The sequence below is a fragment of the Panthera tigris genome, chromosome B3 (assembly GCF_018350195.1).
Source record: "Panthera tigris isolate Pti1 chromosome B3, P.tigris_Pti1_mat1.1, whole genome shotgun sequence".
In the NCBI taxonomy this organism is placed as follows: Eukaryota; Metazoa; Chordata; class Mammalia; order Carnivora; family Felidae; genus Panthera; species Panthera tigris.
This window is the reverse complement of record NC_056665.1, coordinates 20785949-20801475: the sequence shown is the minus strand read 5'-3', so window position 1 is coordinate 20801475 and position 15527 is coordinate 20785949. Positions and strand designations below refer to the sequence as shown.

Below are 15527 nucleotides of genomic sequence, written 5' to 3'. Positions count from 1 at the left end.
ATAAATATTTAATTTTGCTAGACACTGCCAAATTCTCCAACACAGAAGTGGTACCATTTTTCATCCCTACCAGCAATATATAAAAGTGAAAAAGTCTTAATATTTTATTAGTACCTAAAAAGTTTTGGCTAAATTAAATATAGAAAAAAATCATTATTGCCATTCATTACCCATAAATGTAGTGTATTTCCACCAAATGTAGCAAAATTTATTTTTCCTTAAAAAAAATTTTTTTTAATGTTTATTTATTTTTGATAGACAGAACACAAGGTGGGAGGAGGAGATGAGAGAGAGGAAGACACAGAATCTGAAGCAGGCTCCAGGCTCTGACCTGTCAGCACAGAGCCCGACACGGGGCTTGAACTCACAAGTCATGAGATCATGACCTGAGCTGAAGTCAGTCGCCGAACCGACTGAGCCATCCAGGCACCCCTATTTTTCGTTTAAAATACATATACAGGATAGAAAAAAAAAGAGGATGTTTTGTTAATTTAGGAAATATTTCAAGTTCATGTTAATAATATTTCTGCAATGATTCTAGTAGCTATGGATTCTTACAGCATCCCCTGGGAAGGTTTAACTTCACAGAATGGGCAGCATTAATTTTCTATATTAGATGTCACAACAGTACCATAATATCATTCAAATCATTTATAGATAAACTGGCCTGAAAAGTTTCAAAATTGAGCTCAAAAATTATTATTGAAAACATTGGGACAGCAATCTACACAGAAGCCAAGAAAAGAGGCTATTTTGAGACACAGGAAGTGCTCAACTATATAGATGATGCTAGGAAGTAAAAAAAAAAAAAAAAAAAAAAAAAAAAACAGATAAGATTTTTTTTTCATGTTTACTCTTTTAAAAAATGGCAGTAAAACACATACAAAAAAATTTACCATGCTTTAATTATTTATTTTATTGTGATTAAGTGTACATAACATGAAATGTACCATTTTAATGATTTTTTGGCATACAGTTCAGTGGCATTAAGTTCATATCATTGTGCAGCCATCACCACCGTCCATCTCCAGATCTTTTTCATCTTCCCAGACTGAAACTCCATTGTTGTTAAACAATAACTCCTCATTCACTCTTCCTCTCAGAACCTGGCAACCATTGTTTTGCATTCTATCTTTATGAATGTGACCACTCTAGGGATCTCATATAAGTGGGATCATACAGAATTTTTTCTTTTGTGTTTGCTTATTTCACTTAGCATAACGTCTTCAAGTTTCATCCACATGGTAGCACATGTCAGAATTTCCTTTTTTTTTTAATGTTTATTTATTTTTGAAAGAGAGAGAGCAGAGCACCTGCCCATGACTAGGGGAGGGGCAGAGAGAGAGGGAGACAAGTTCTGAAGCAGGTTTCATGCTGACGGCAGAGAGCCTGATGCAGGGCTCGAGCTCACAAATGGTGAGATCATGATGAGCTGCAATCAGTCACTCAACCAACTGAGCCACCCAGGCACCCCTCCTTCTATTTTTAAGGCTGAGCAACATTGTATTCTGTGCATATACCACATTTCCTTTACCTTTTCATCTGCCATAGGACAATTGGGTTACTTCCACTTTTGGCTATTGTAAATGATGCTACTATAAATATAGGTGTACAAATATCTGTTCAAGTGACTGCTTTCAGTTCTTTTGGATATATACCCAGATGTGGAAGTGCTAGATCATATATGGTAATTATATGTTTAATTTTTTGGGAGAACACCATACTGTTTTCCAGAATGGCTACAACCATTTTACATTCCAATGCACAATGTGCAAAGGTTCTGCTTTTCCCCCACATTCTCATCAACACTTGTATTTTCTGTTTTTTTAATAAAAGTCATTCAAATAGATGTGAAATGGTATCTTATGTGGTTTGGTTTACATCTTCCTAATTGATTAGTGATATTGAGCATCTTTTCAGGTGCTTGTCATTTGCATATCTTCTTTGGAAGTCTTTGGAGGTATACATTCAGGTCCTTTGTCCATTGTTGCAACTGGGTTACTTGGGGTGATTTATGTGGGGTTATTGAGTTGTGAGAGTTCTTTATATATTCTGAATACTAATTTTATACATTTTAGATATTAATCCTCTATCATATATGTGATTTTCAAAAATTTTCTCTCATTCTGAGGGCTTTTTCAGTCTGTTGATTTTCCTTTGATGCACAAAAGTTTTAAATTTTGATAAAGTCCCATTTATTTATTTTTGCTTTGTTGCTTGCCATATCCAAAAAATCATTGCCAAATCCAATGTCATAAAGATTTCTATGTTTTATTCTAAGAGTTATATATTATTAGTGCTTATGTTTGGGTCTCTAATCCACTGTAAGCTATTTTTTATATACAGTGTAAGGTAAGGATCCAACTTCATTCTTTTCTATGTGGATATACAGTTTTCTGGCACCATTTGTTGCAAAGGCTGTCTTTTTCCCATTGAATGGTCTTGGCACCCTTGTCCAAAATCATTTGACCATATATGTGAGGGTTTATTTCTTGGCTTTGTATTCTATTCCATTGGTCTACATGTCTGTCATTAATGACAGTACCATGCAGTTTTGATTAACATTGCTTCAAAAGCTTTGAAATCAAGAAGGGTGAATCCTCCACCTTTGCTCTTTTTAAGGATGTTTTGGTTATTGGGGGGATTGCTTAAGATTCCATATGAATATTAGGATGAGTTTTTCTATTTCTGAAAAACATGTTGGGATTTTGATATGGGTGACATAGGATCCACAGATTACTTCTGGCACCACTGACATCTCAAAATATTTAGTCTTCTAATCCATGAACATGGGATGTCTTTCCATGTATTTATGTATCCCTTAATTTCTTTCAACAATAAATTTATCATCTTTAGTCTGCAGTCTTCCATGCACTTGGTTAAAGTACTTTTTTGTGTGTTATTGTAAATGAAATTGTTATTCTAACTCCCCTTTTAGATTGTTAACTGTTGTATAAAATTGCAACCAATTGCTGCACTTTGATTTTGCATCCTGCAACTGTGCTGAATTCATTTATTCAAAGAGTTTTTTAGTGGAACCTTTACAATTCTACATATAAGATACATCTACGTCTGTAACAGAGATGATTTTACTTATTCCTTCTCAGTGTGAATATATTTTATTTCATTTTCTTGCCTAACTGGCTAGAATTTCCAATACTGTGCTCAATCATAGTGGTGAATGTGGTCATCCTTGTCTTATTACTGATCTTGGAAAGCTTTCAGTGTTTCACCATTAAGTGTGAGGTCACCTGTGGGTGTTTTTTTTTTTTTTTTATACTGGCTTTATTATGCTAAAAAGGTTTTCTTCTATTTCTAGTTTTTTAAGTGTTTTTATAGTGAAAGGTTGTTGAATTTTCAAATGTTTTTTCTCTATCAACTAAGATAATCAATCTTTGTTTTTTGTTTAACTTTTTTCACATTTTTTTAATGTTTATTTTTGAGACAGAGAGAGACAGAGTGTGAATGAGGGAGGGCCAGAGAGAGAGAGGGAGACACAGAATCTGAAGCAGGCTCCAGGCTCTGAGCTGTCAGCACAGAACCCGACGCAGGATTCAAACTCACAAAATGCGAGATCATGACCTGAGCCAAAGTTGGACGCTTAACTGACTGAGCTACCCAGGCGTCCCCAAGCTTTGTTTCTCTTCAAATCATTCTGTTAATGTGGCATATTATACTGCTTTTCATGTGTTTAATCATCCTTGCATTTTAGGAATAAATCCCACTTGGCCATGGTGAAAAAAATAAGATTTTAATCATTTTTATGTAAATAAAGTAATGACATTTATTTTGAAACTGTATACCTTGACTCCACTCTGGGGTTCTATCTTTTCCAGTACCCTTCTGGGCCACATGGACTATAGGCATTGGCTCACAAAAGGTGGGGATCTAAGGGTTATTTTAAGCCTCAAATAGTCATCAACTTTTGCAAATTCAGGCCAGGGTTTCTTTGACAGGTCAAATATCTAAATACAATTTGATTTTATTTGGTGCCATGTGTCAATAGCCATACCTGTATACTTCTTTTCTAGGCATTAGGCATACATTTTAGATTTGCATGCATGTGTGTGTGTGTGTGTGTGTGTGTGTGTGTATAATGTATTGCTATATATATTTTTGATATATATATCAAAATATATGAAATGTTATTTGATACACACACATATATGTGTGTGTGTGTATATATATACATATATATATATATATATATATGTATATATATACATTCCCATCATGTTCCTCTTTCTCTACTTGATTGTGTACTTCCGGTCTTCATGCTTTTGGTGGACAGACCACATTTAAATTATTTTCTCTCATCTTGTTCTTTTTAAAATATTGGACATCCAACTCATAGTTAAGCCTTTATCCTAAACCACTTTAATACATTCCCATATTTTGACAATGGGAATGACAACTATACCATGTATTTGATCTTTGCCTCAAGAATGTGGCTTAATTCACCGTTGTCTCTTATTTTTATTTTTTATTGGTTGGGGATTCAGAAGCACTTGCATATCTATACACTTCTGGATTCTCTCTATTCTATTTATCACTGAATACATACCAACCAAGTGTTTTCCAATTTCATCTCTTTCCTGACAGTTTTTCTAGATGCAGTCACAGGCACCAACGTTCACACTTCCAGGGTTCTGTTCTCTAATTTTAGAGGTATATGTTCATTTCAGGGTTCTCTTCTTTAATTTTAGAGTTATATGTTCATTAGGTGCATGGCCTGCTTCTTCAAGTTGCCACAAAAGTCACTTTTATCAAATGCTTTTCCATTATATAACATGTATGGTCATTTTCCAATCTCCTGTGTATCAGGGTGGGATTTCTGGATCAATTTCTGGATCAATCAGGATAGGATAGGTTAAAAATAACTCTAAAATCTCAGTGGCCTAACACAACAGAAGTGTATTTTTTGCTCGCATTATATGGCCAAAACAGGTCAAGTAGGTTTTGCCCCAAATTCACCCAGGCACTCAAGTCAGTGAAGGCTTCAGTTCAGTGATGCTCCTACAATCATTTCAGCTATAGAACTTAAAGTTCTTGCCTGGAGGTGTCACATGCAAGATCTGTTCACATTTCAGTGGCCAAAGAAGCCACATGGCCACACTCAACATCCAATGGGATGAAGAAATACAGTCCTACCAAATGCCCTGAAAGGAAATAACTTATTTGTGAACATCCCCAATAACCACAACATCCGTATATTGTTCTTATACTGTAAATCCCCTCTGTTACTTTATCTAAGAACATGATGTATGGTTCTTATTTTTGTCTCCCTCCCAGACCTATTGTACAATTATATACATAATTGTCTGTTCAACATTCTACCTGTGTACCTCAGAGGCTCCTCATACTCACTTAGCATAGAAAATCAAACCCAGGAAGATCTTCCTGAAATGCTGTTCAACTATTAGCATCACCATCCTCCTTAATTTCCTACATTAGAGCCATGAGACATTTTCCACTCACCCTCCCTTACTCTGACCACATCTAATAAATCAGCAAGTCCTACTAATTCTACATAAGAAATTTCTCTCCACCCCTACTGGTGCCACTCTATAATTTCAATGATCACCATCTTCTCCATGGATGGCTTTTCTTTGTTCTTCCTGCCTCCAGTCTTGACTTCCTTGAGTCTGGGACTGGCATTATCTTACTAAAATATAAACGGATTATCAAGAGCAGGGATGTATTTTATTTACTGGTTAGCCCAAGAGCCCAGCTAGGCATTTAATATATATTTGTTGGATAAGTGAATGAATGAATGAATGAATGACATCACTCCTCTGCTTAAAACTCTTCAGTAGCATCTCCTTGCCTTAATAAAACTCCTTGGCTTGGATTTCCAAAACTTGACAAACCTTATAAATGGCTGACCTGGCCTTTGCCTATTTCCTCAGCCTGTCTCCAGCTGTCCCTGCCACATTCTCTACCATCTAGCCATAGTGAGGGTCTTTTAATTCCAGGAATTCTTTAAGTTTCTGTTCATGTTATTTTCTTTTCCCAAAACATGCTGCTTTACCCTTTTGGTTCCTTCACTTAATTCTTACTCATCCCTCAGCCATCATATGATATTGACCTCTTCTGAGAAGCCTTCATTGATCCCTGTAGATGAGGCTGGATTTACAGAAGCAGAGATCGTGTGTATCCTGCCCACAACTGCATTCTCAGTGACTGATACACAGGAGGTGTTGAAAAATATTTACTGAATAAGTACAAGAAAGGTTATGGTGAGGAAATACATAAGCAGCTCTTGCACAATGATCAAAATGAAAACAAGTATCTGCAAGAAGTAAGGAGGAGAAAACAATGTCACTGAGGATCAGCTTGACAGTTCATCCAACACTTATTGCGTAAATGGCAAGCAGAGAACAAGATTACTAAATGTCAGCTGTTATTAATATGACTACGCAAGTAAGGACTAATGGACCATTCATTCATTAACTGATTCAGCATATTTTGAGCCTCCACCAGGGGCCAGAAGCTGTAAAAAGTGGTGTGGATGCCAAAATGGATAGATGCACATTCTCCTCTCTAGTCAAGATCCAATTAAATCACCCAGACTCTGCCCACAATCTGGAATTTTTTAGGGAATGTCTTTGACCTGGGAAAGGTCCTTTGTCTTTACCTTTACATCTTCAAAGATCAGTACTGCTGCAGTGGCTCTCCTAGACCCAATTCCAAGCATTAGTACAGAACCAAATTAGTTTTTTAAAAAAAAAATTTTTTTTAACGTTTTATTTATTTTTGAGACAGAGAGAGACAGAGCATGAATGGAGGAGGGTCAGAGAGAGGGAGACACAGAATCTGAAACAGGCTCAGGGCTCTGAGCTGTCAGTCAGCACAGGGGCCCGATGCGGGGCTCGAACTCACGGACTGCGAGATCGTGACCTGAGCCTAAGTCGGCGCTCAACCGACTGAGCCACCCAGGCTCCCCCCAAATTAGTTTTTAAACATGGATATCAAGATATAATTCTAGTCCATATAAAACTCTTCTACTTAGATTTTCAAAACTTTCAGTCCAATCTCAAGCAAGCAATGAACACACATTTTCGTGACCACAGAGCTATGGATACTTTGTGGCAGAATAATTTAAAATTCCACGAACTTTGGCCCTAGAATAGGAAAACAATTTTGAATATCTGAGACCAAGACAGAAAAATTAAGTTGTTAACAGGGATCTGAGTATTCAGGCAGATTATTGATCTAACAATGAAAATTTTTTTGAAACTATAAGAGCTAATTAGTCCTTTAAAGCATAACTTATGAAACAAAATGCATCACGTATTAGTAAACGAGATAGGTAAGTGGGTCTGAGTATGTAATGGGCTAAATGCAAATGCAGGGCAGCACATGGGGAAAAATCCAACAAATGATGGCTACAGTTGTCATAAACTCAGTAATTTCTCTTAAGAATTACAGCCCAGTAATTAGGAATCAGTGCTACCTCCACAAAGCCCATAACATGGCTGATTACTTTAACTATAACATCTCCTATATAAGGGCAAGAAACAATGACACATTTGTTACTTTAAAAAAAATGGCTAAAATGAGAATCTAATTTGCCAAATAAGGAAAATGCATTTTTAAGTTTTATAGGGTACTTGTGTAAGCTTGCTATTTCCCAGTGAGAAAACAAGAAAAGCTCACAAGTGTACAAAATGAAGTAACTACCATGAAAAATGATTTGCCAATGAAGTCACTGTGCTGTTCTGTTACCCTAAAAGACCATCTTTTTCCTTTAAATTTCACTTCCAATTCATCTTTAGATATCAGCTGTGTCATTACAGTAACTCTATAGAAGTTTCTATGTCATTTCTTCATATGGTATAACACTTAAACTTTTTCAAATCTGCTTCCTCCCATATAAATCAGAACAAAGAAAACAAATGTGTATGGAAGCCCACTGTATTCCCCCTGACTACCCTTAGGACTTGTCAATTTATAACCAGAGAACATGATTTTGACATTCAGGAACTCTGGAGTATCCCGAGGTTGGATAAACTACAATGGAGCCACAAGATGGCCAATTCAATACATGTTCTGTTCACTAAATGGAAAGGAAATAATTAAAAGTCCTATTTTTCTCATCACATATTCATAATAATAGGATCCTTAGAACACTTGACAATTCTCTATATAGTTATGGAATAAATGAAAATGTTTTATTTACATGCTAAAAGTAAAGCCATGTGCTGACATAAACCAAGAATTTATGTTCTTTCAAAAACACTAAAATTGGGGCAGCTGAGTGGCTCAGTTGGTTAAGCATCTGACCCTTGGTTTCGGCTCAGGTCATGATCTCACGGTTTGTGAGTTCAAGCCCCCATGTCGGGCTCTGCACTCACAGTGTGGAGCCTGCTTGGGATTCTCTACCTCTCTCTCTGCCTCTCCCACACTCATGCTCATGCACCCATTCTCTCTCTCTCTCTCAAAAATAAATCAACATAAAAAACCCTTACTAGAATTCATATGAAATCTCAATGGACCCCAGATAACCAAAACTCCTGGCAAAACTGGCTTTGGGCAGGGGGGTGGGGTGCGGGGAGAAAAGAAGAGTGAAAGCAAAAATAATTCTGAGAATGCAAAAGTGGATATTAAGAGAAGATGTAATAAAATTATTTTTAAATGAAAGGAATATACTAAGAACAACTCTATATTAATACATCAGAAAACTGATGAAAACACTTTCTAGAAAATACAAGTGACCAGAAGTAATTTGAAGAGAAAACTTCAACATCCTATTAATGAAATAAAAGCAGTAGTTAAAAATCTACCCAGCAAAAACACCAGGCCCAGAGAATTTTACAGGTGGATTTCTTCAAAACCTTAAAAAACATGAAATCCTTATATAATATGGCAAAAGAAAAGCAGCCCAACTCATTTATGAGAACAGAATAATATTTCCTATTTCCTGGGCAATTCAGTGCTAAAGCCATGAAGCGTAACAGAGCAAGATACATATATGGGAGGAGAAAGGCAAAAGCCCCAGGAGGGAGCCAGAGCTCAAACATTGTGAGGAGGGTGCATACCCAGAAGGGTAGTTCCTGCAGGATGTCAGCTCAGCACTGGGGGGCAAAGGGCATCCCCATGTGGGAGGGTATGGCAGCCACAACAGGAGACTTGTTATTTATAGGGGGATTGATCAAATAAGCATTATGAGAATAACAGGATCTAAGTTGCTCATCGTTGGAGAAGATAAATACAAAGACAGAAAGGGGAAAAGCTAGAATAAACACTGTGGTGTTAGAGTGGAAATGATATTATTAATGTGATCCCACAGTTTTCAGTAGATAGTGGACAGATCCAGAAAGTTAGGAAGTCTCAGAATGATGGGGGTGGGCTGAAGACATAAGCCAGCTGAAAAAGGTTATTACTGGCCAAATCAGGGATGATTTGTGTATCAAATAATGATAGTACAAGATTATCACCCATGAGTCTACACAGATACAGATAAACATAGACAACGAATAAACTGAAAATTTGGTGAGGAATACAATTTTACAAAGTCTCAAAGTATCTCCACACAACTTACTGATTTATTATAGAGAGAAACAAAACAATTTCACAGTAGAGAGGAATGATGAAAAAACAACAAACAAAACAGAAACAAAAACCCCAAAAAACAAAATCTCTTCAACCAAAGTGATCAAGATTATAATAGGACAAATTGATATTTTGTGCCACTGATAGGATCCGAAAAGAAAAACACTGCCATCACTTCTGTGGTATTCCTGCCAAAGATGCAGAACTCGAATCTGATCACAAAGCAATAGCAGACAAACCCTAACTGCAGATGTTCCACAAAATAACGGCCTGGAGTCTTCAAGTGTCAAGATCATGGAAGTCAAGGAAGGATTAAGGAACTGTTTGCAAATTGAAAGAGACTAAAGAAACATGATAACTAATGCATTCAAATAGTTGGGGGGGGGGGGTGGAATTCCTTGCACTGTACTTGCAACTTTTCTGTAAGTATGGGCATTAAAAAATTAAGATAAGTGTAATCTCAAAGCCAATAACGACAATAAAATATGGGGAAATTACAGGCTAATTCCCCTTACGACCAAAGACATAAAATTTAGAAATTTTTAGCAAATAAAAAGCTATCTTTTATATGTATCACTCACAAGAAGATTTGCCGGATGGTCAGATATCAGAAAAACCTATCAGTGTTGTTACACTAAACTGTATCAAAAAGTATACTGAACTTAGTAAAAATAAAAATTTAATCACATTAGCAGATTAATAAAGAGCATGATACAAATTTAAAAAGCTATGCATAAGTTTTTTAAACATCTTTAGGCAAGCTAGAAAGGGGGAATATAAAAACACAATTAAAGATATTTGTTGGGGAAAAAATTAAAAGCAAACCTAGTTAATGTACAACTTTAAATATGATTCCCTTTAAAATCAGGAACAAGGAATCAGGAACATTCTTGAAGTCTACGTTGCCACTTCTTTTCAAAAACATATTGCAGTTCCATGGGGCATCTGGGTGGCTCAATCGGTTAAACATCCAACTTCCTTCCGCTCAGGTTGATCTCACCGTCCTGAAGTTCAAGCCCTGCTTCGGGCTTTGCGCTTACAGCTCAGAGCCTGGAGCCTGCTTCAGATTCTGTGTCTCCCTCTCTCTGCCCCTCCCCCCACTTGCACTGTCTCTCTAAAATAAAATAAAAACATTAAAAATTTTTTAAAAAACTTATTGCAGTTCCAGCCAGTGCAAAAAAGACTAAAATAAAAGGTATAAGTGGAAAAGGAGAAAAAAACCCTTCTTATGATGCTGTAGAATTATAATAGCACGGCATTGGCAAAGAGATAGCAAATAAATCAATTTGGTCCTAGACATAAATTTATTTATATGAGTTATGGCTTTATAATAAGAGAGCATGTTATAAATCAGTGTGGAAAGGATAAACTATGAGAAATTGATGCTAGGCAATCTGTATAGGAAAAAAATATGAAAACTATATCCATACCTCAAATCATGATACAAAAAAAGATTAAAAACATAAATGTAAGGCGACTGGGTGACTCTGTTGAGCCTCTGACTCCTGATTTCAGCCCAGGTCAGGATCTCACAATTCATGAAATCAAGCCCCACAAAGGGCTCTGCACTGACACCACAGAGCCTGCTTACGATTCTCTCTCCTCTCTGCCCCTTCCTGACTCAGTGCGCGCACTCTCTCGCTCAAAATAAATAAACTTTAAAAAAAAATGTGTATGTAAGTCAAAAATTTTAACACTTATTAATTTTAACTTATTAATTTTAACACTTATCAGGATTAGGGAGACTTTTTTTTAAAGCACTACACTGATGATTTCGACACATTAAAATGAAATCATCTGTATGACAAAAGAAAAAATGAAATGTGACATGCTATTTGCACAATATGACAATGGAGTAATATACACAGAACATATAAAGAAATCTTACAAATCATTAAAAAACAGGTCTAACAGATAAAAAAACAAAATAATATGGCAAAAAAAAACCCAAACAAAAGATACTTAACGTCACTAGTAAATAAGAGGTGCAAGTTAATACTACAATAAACTATCACTACATACCCACTGTACGGCTGGAAGGGACAAATTTTCATATGAAGTAGGAGGGTGGGTCAGTGAAAAAGAACTATAAAATGTTAGTGGATTGTAACTTAATACAAGTTCAAGAGCAATTTGGCAATGCCCCATGATTGCTCAATTTATTTCTGGCTAGAGAAACTCACATGTATAAGGAAGCACTATATACTGCAGGCAAATAGCAAAAAATTGGAAAGAACTGGTCTAACCATTAGGAAATGAATAAACAAACTGTTACTTTTTTTCCACATGAAAGAACAACTAAAATGAATAAATCAGATCTTTGTATCTAAATGTCAAAAACAGGGTAAGTTGTAACACCAAGTTGCAAAAGGGTACAGTATGATACCCCATATAGAAGTCATCAAAGCTTACAAAATACTACTATATATTGTTCATGTATATACACATACATGGTAAAAGTGTTAAATCATACAATGGAATGATACCCACAAACTTTAGACACCTCCGGGAAGGGTAGAACCTCTAAGGACTTGATCTGGTCTGTAATGTTTTATATTTTACAATGGGGGTGTCTGGCTGACTCAGTTGGAAGCATTCAACTCTTGATCCCATGATCGAGAGTTTGAGCCCCATGTTGGCTGTAGAGATTGCTTAAAATAAATAAATAAAAAAAAACTTTAAAAAATAAAACCTGAAACAAAACGGTAACTCATTAAAGGTAAATGGCTAACATCTCTATAGAAAAGTGTTGGGAGAAGATATCTGCCTCAGACATAACTGACAGTGGGTGCTGGGTAATGATAATTTTCACATACGGAGGAAAATGCCAGTGTTAAAACACTCCAGAGAGGAAAGCAGTCAGTGAGGTGAGGGACCAGTAAGCAGGATGCTTAGTCGCAAGGTAATTTATACACTGAAATAAAATGCAAACCAAGGAGAAATGCCTTCAAGCACCAGTTATATTCTAATTGATGAAATAAATGCAAATTCCAATTCAACAGAATGAAAACAAAAAACAAAAAAACAATCAGCCTATCACATTCTGTCATACCACTACAAACCCACCATAGACGCTTCTAGATGGCAGTTAGTCCAGTGTTGATCAAATCCACATTTTTTTGAACTGAAGTACTTATCTCATTTTGGGGTTAATTTGTAGTCCCTTCCCCCCAAACAATTAAATTTACTCACTCACTGAATAATTATTTGTTGAATCTGAATATAAACAACATTTTGCCAGAAGCTATGGAGGAATGAGAGGAGACTGAGCTCTTTTCTTCAGATTCATTTAATACATATAACAAACTATAATATAGTTACTGTTTTTCTGATCTTACAGATAAATTGAGATTCAGAAAACTTAAAATCGACCCCAAGTCACCATGCTGACATAGTATGAGCCAGAATTCAAATTCCATTTGTCAGACAACCTCAAAACCCATATCCTTTCCACTAAAAAATTAGCTCTCAAGCCCAGGGGAGATCTTAGGTCTAACTGTCCTGTTAGCCCATTTATGTGGGCTATACTCACAATATACCATGAGTTATGTTTTCCCATGAAACCACACAATAGAATCAGGCTAGAAGAATATTGTTGTAACTTTTGAACCAGAACTCCTATTCTATGATTTAGAAGATAATGAAAGAAAACCTGAAAAAAAAATTTAACTGCTCCAAACCAAGAAGATTAAAATATTAGGTGCCTGGGTGGCTCAGTCAGGTTAAGCCTCTGACTCTTGGTTTCGGGTCAGGTCATGATCTCAAGGTTCATGAGTTCGAGCCCTGCCCTGGTCAGGCTCTGCGCTGACAGTGCAGAGACTAATTGGGATTCCCTCTCTCTCTCTCTCTCTCTGCCTCACCCCTGCTCTCTCTCAAAATAAATAAATAAACAACAAAAAACAAATTTAAAAAATTAAGGAACAAAGTTAACAACTAAAATCCTCCACACCGGGCATTGTGCCAAGAACTTGACATACACTTCCAGTATCAAATTACCACATTACCACACATAACATGGGCATCGTGAGCTCGTTTTACAGGTGAGGAAACATCTGTATATAAGTAACATGCTCATATAGCTAGTTATGTGAAACCAGTATCTAAACCCAGGTAGTCAGATTCCCAAGTATGGTTAATCACTAACAGTTTTATCAACTTTTTTATATCCAGTAGGAAATGTATTTTAGATTGTGATGCAATATGCACATACACACACAAAAGTAAAGCAACTTCTACAAAACACTTTTACCTTAATAATCTGTAGCAAGAAAAAAACCTGTTTTTAAGATGCCGGTTTTGAGTCAAGAAATTAATCTCATGAATCACGACTGAAAAATGCACAGTGCTTAACTGCTTCAAAGATACTGTATTTATTACAACTATAGCAGGAAAAAAAAACCTAAATGGAACTAAATGGTTGGCCAGAGGTGAGAATTATGAATATAAAAAATTATTATTCGGAGAAAATACAATATGCACATTGCTTAGATGATGCGTAATGCTTATATACATAGAAAATATATAAATATATAATAGCTGTCTTAAGGTAAAAAAAAGTATAAGCAATTACATTTTTATTTTTAATTTATAAAGGCTTTTATTTTAACTTACAAACTGGGTAGTTAAGACACCAGATAGTAGTCACTTTGCTTTTACTTTCTTGGCGCCAAAGCAATTGACCAATGTGTTCTTTCTTAAACACCTGTTCCAGATCATGGTGCAAAGTTTTCCAATTACTTGCATAAAGCTAGCAAAATTTTTATGCCAAAATACACAGACAATAACACAAGTTAAAACAAAAAATCCTCTCCTAATATTCTTGTAAGTGAAAAGCTGGAACCAAATAACTTACAATATTAAAAGAGAACAGAAGTTTGCAAACACATCCTAAAGCCACACACATTTGAGTGTTACAGAAATATGCTCCCTCCCACCCCCCTACCCCATCACCCAGTGCCTTTGACACCTCCTCTGGAGCTCAAATCTCTCTCTCAGACTTCAAGAGGAGGGAGTGGGGCCACCTGTCTCAGGTCTGGCCCTGGCCTCCTCATCTGCCAAAGCCTCACAGTACTGTGCTGGCCAGTCCTTGGGATCTTGATTATGGACTTTGGCCACAAACTTAAGAACTTTCATCTTGCTGGTTTCCAGGTTGGTTCGGGGACCCCACTGGAATTCATAGTCTACAGGATCAGTGTGGGGTATCCGCCGGTACTCCAGGTAACGCTGTCGCACAAATTCTTCGGTAATAAGTTTCTTTGGGTCCCCAAAAACTAAATGCTTCTTTGTGGGGTACACCCCCAAGCGACGCAGGAAGTCCCAGACCTCCGTTTCCTTGATGGTATTGCCCTTCATAAAGATGAGACCTAAAACAATCATCAGGAGGCCGGTGGTGGGCGTGCCCTGATCGCCTCTCACCTCAGCATCCTCCTCCACCGGTTCCAGAGTGTTGATCAGGATGTACGTATTGCTTTTGGGTTCCAGTTCCACCAGCTTGTACCCGAAGACATACTCGAGGCGCTCGGCAGCCAGTTTAAGGAGGTCAGGGAAGATGTCCTTATAGTCCCCGATGACGTGCTTCAGTATGTCAGTGCGCTTGATCGGGATCTTCTTCTGGTCCTTAATCAGCAAGAACTGCACCAGCTCGGCCACCTTCAGCTCCAGCTGCTGCTGGGACCTGGGCCCCACCTCGGGGGAGGCCTCGGCCCGGCGGCCGCCCTGCGACGACGTGCCCCGGGCCTCCTGGGAGCCTCCCGCCCCGCGGGAGGTGCTCGGGGCCTCCTCCGCGGCGCCGCGGCCCCAGTCCCTCTCCCTCTCGGCCTGGGTGTTAGGGCGGCCCCGGTTCCTCGGTTTCTGCAACATGTCCCCAGCGGCGGGAGCCGTAACGGGCGGCGGCAGAGGCGGCAGCGAGACAGCAGCACGCAGCGGGAATTGTGGGTCGGCGTACGGCACGTCTGGGCGACCTTGGGCGGGGC

General features: G+C 37.5%; 2 protein-coding genes across 2 annotated transcripts in view; both read right to left on the bottom strand.

The window, feature by feature from the left end:
• FAM189A1 (family with sequence similarity 189 member A1) overlaps nucleotides 1-15527 on the bottom strand; it is a 434865-nt gene that overhangs the window by 141120 nt on the left and 278218 nt on the right. The window lies entirely within an intron of this gene.
• On the bottom strand, nucleotides 13422-15525 carry NSMCE3 (NSE3 homolog, SMC5-SMC6 complex component). Its single transcript, XM_042988241.1, has one exon. It carries the CDS (start codon nucleotides 15412-15414, stop codon nucleotides 14554-14556), a length of 861 nt encoding a protein of 286 aa, XP_042844175.1. The 5' UTR covers nucleotides 15415-15525; the 3' UTR covers nucleotides 13422-14553.

Bases quoted from the DNA above. Each gene is read 5' to 3' on its own strand.
- NSMCE3 (XM_042988241.1), bottom strand. From the start codon at position 15,414: ATGTTGCAGAAACCGAGGAACCGGGGCCGCCCTAACACCCAGGCCGAG.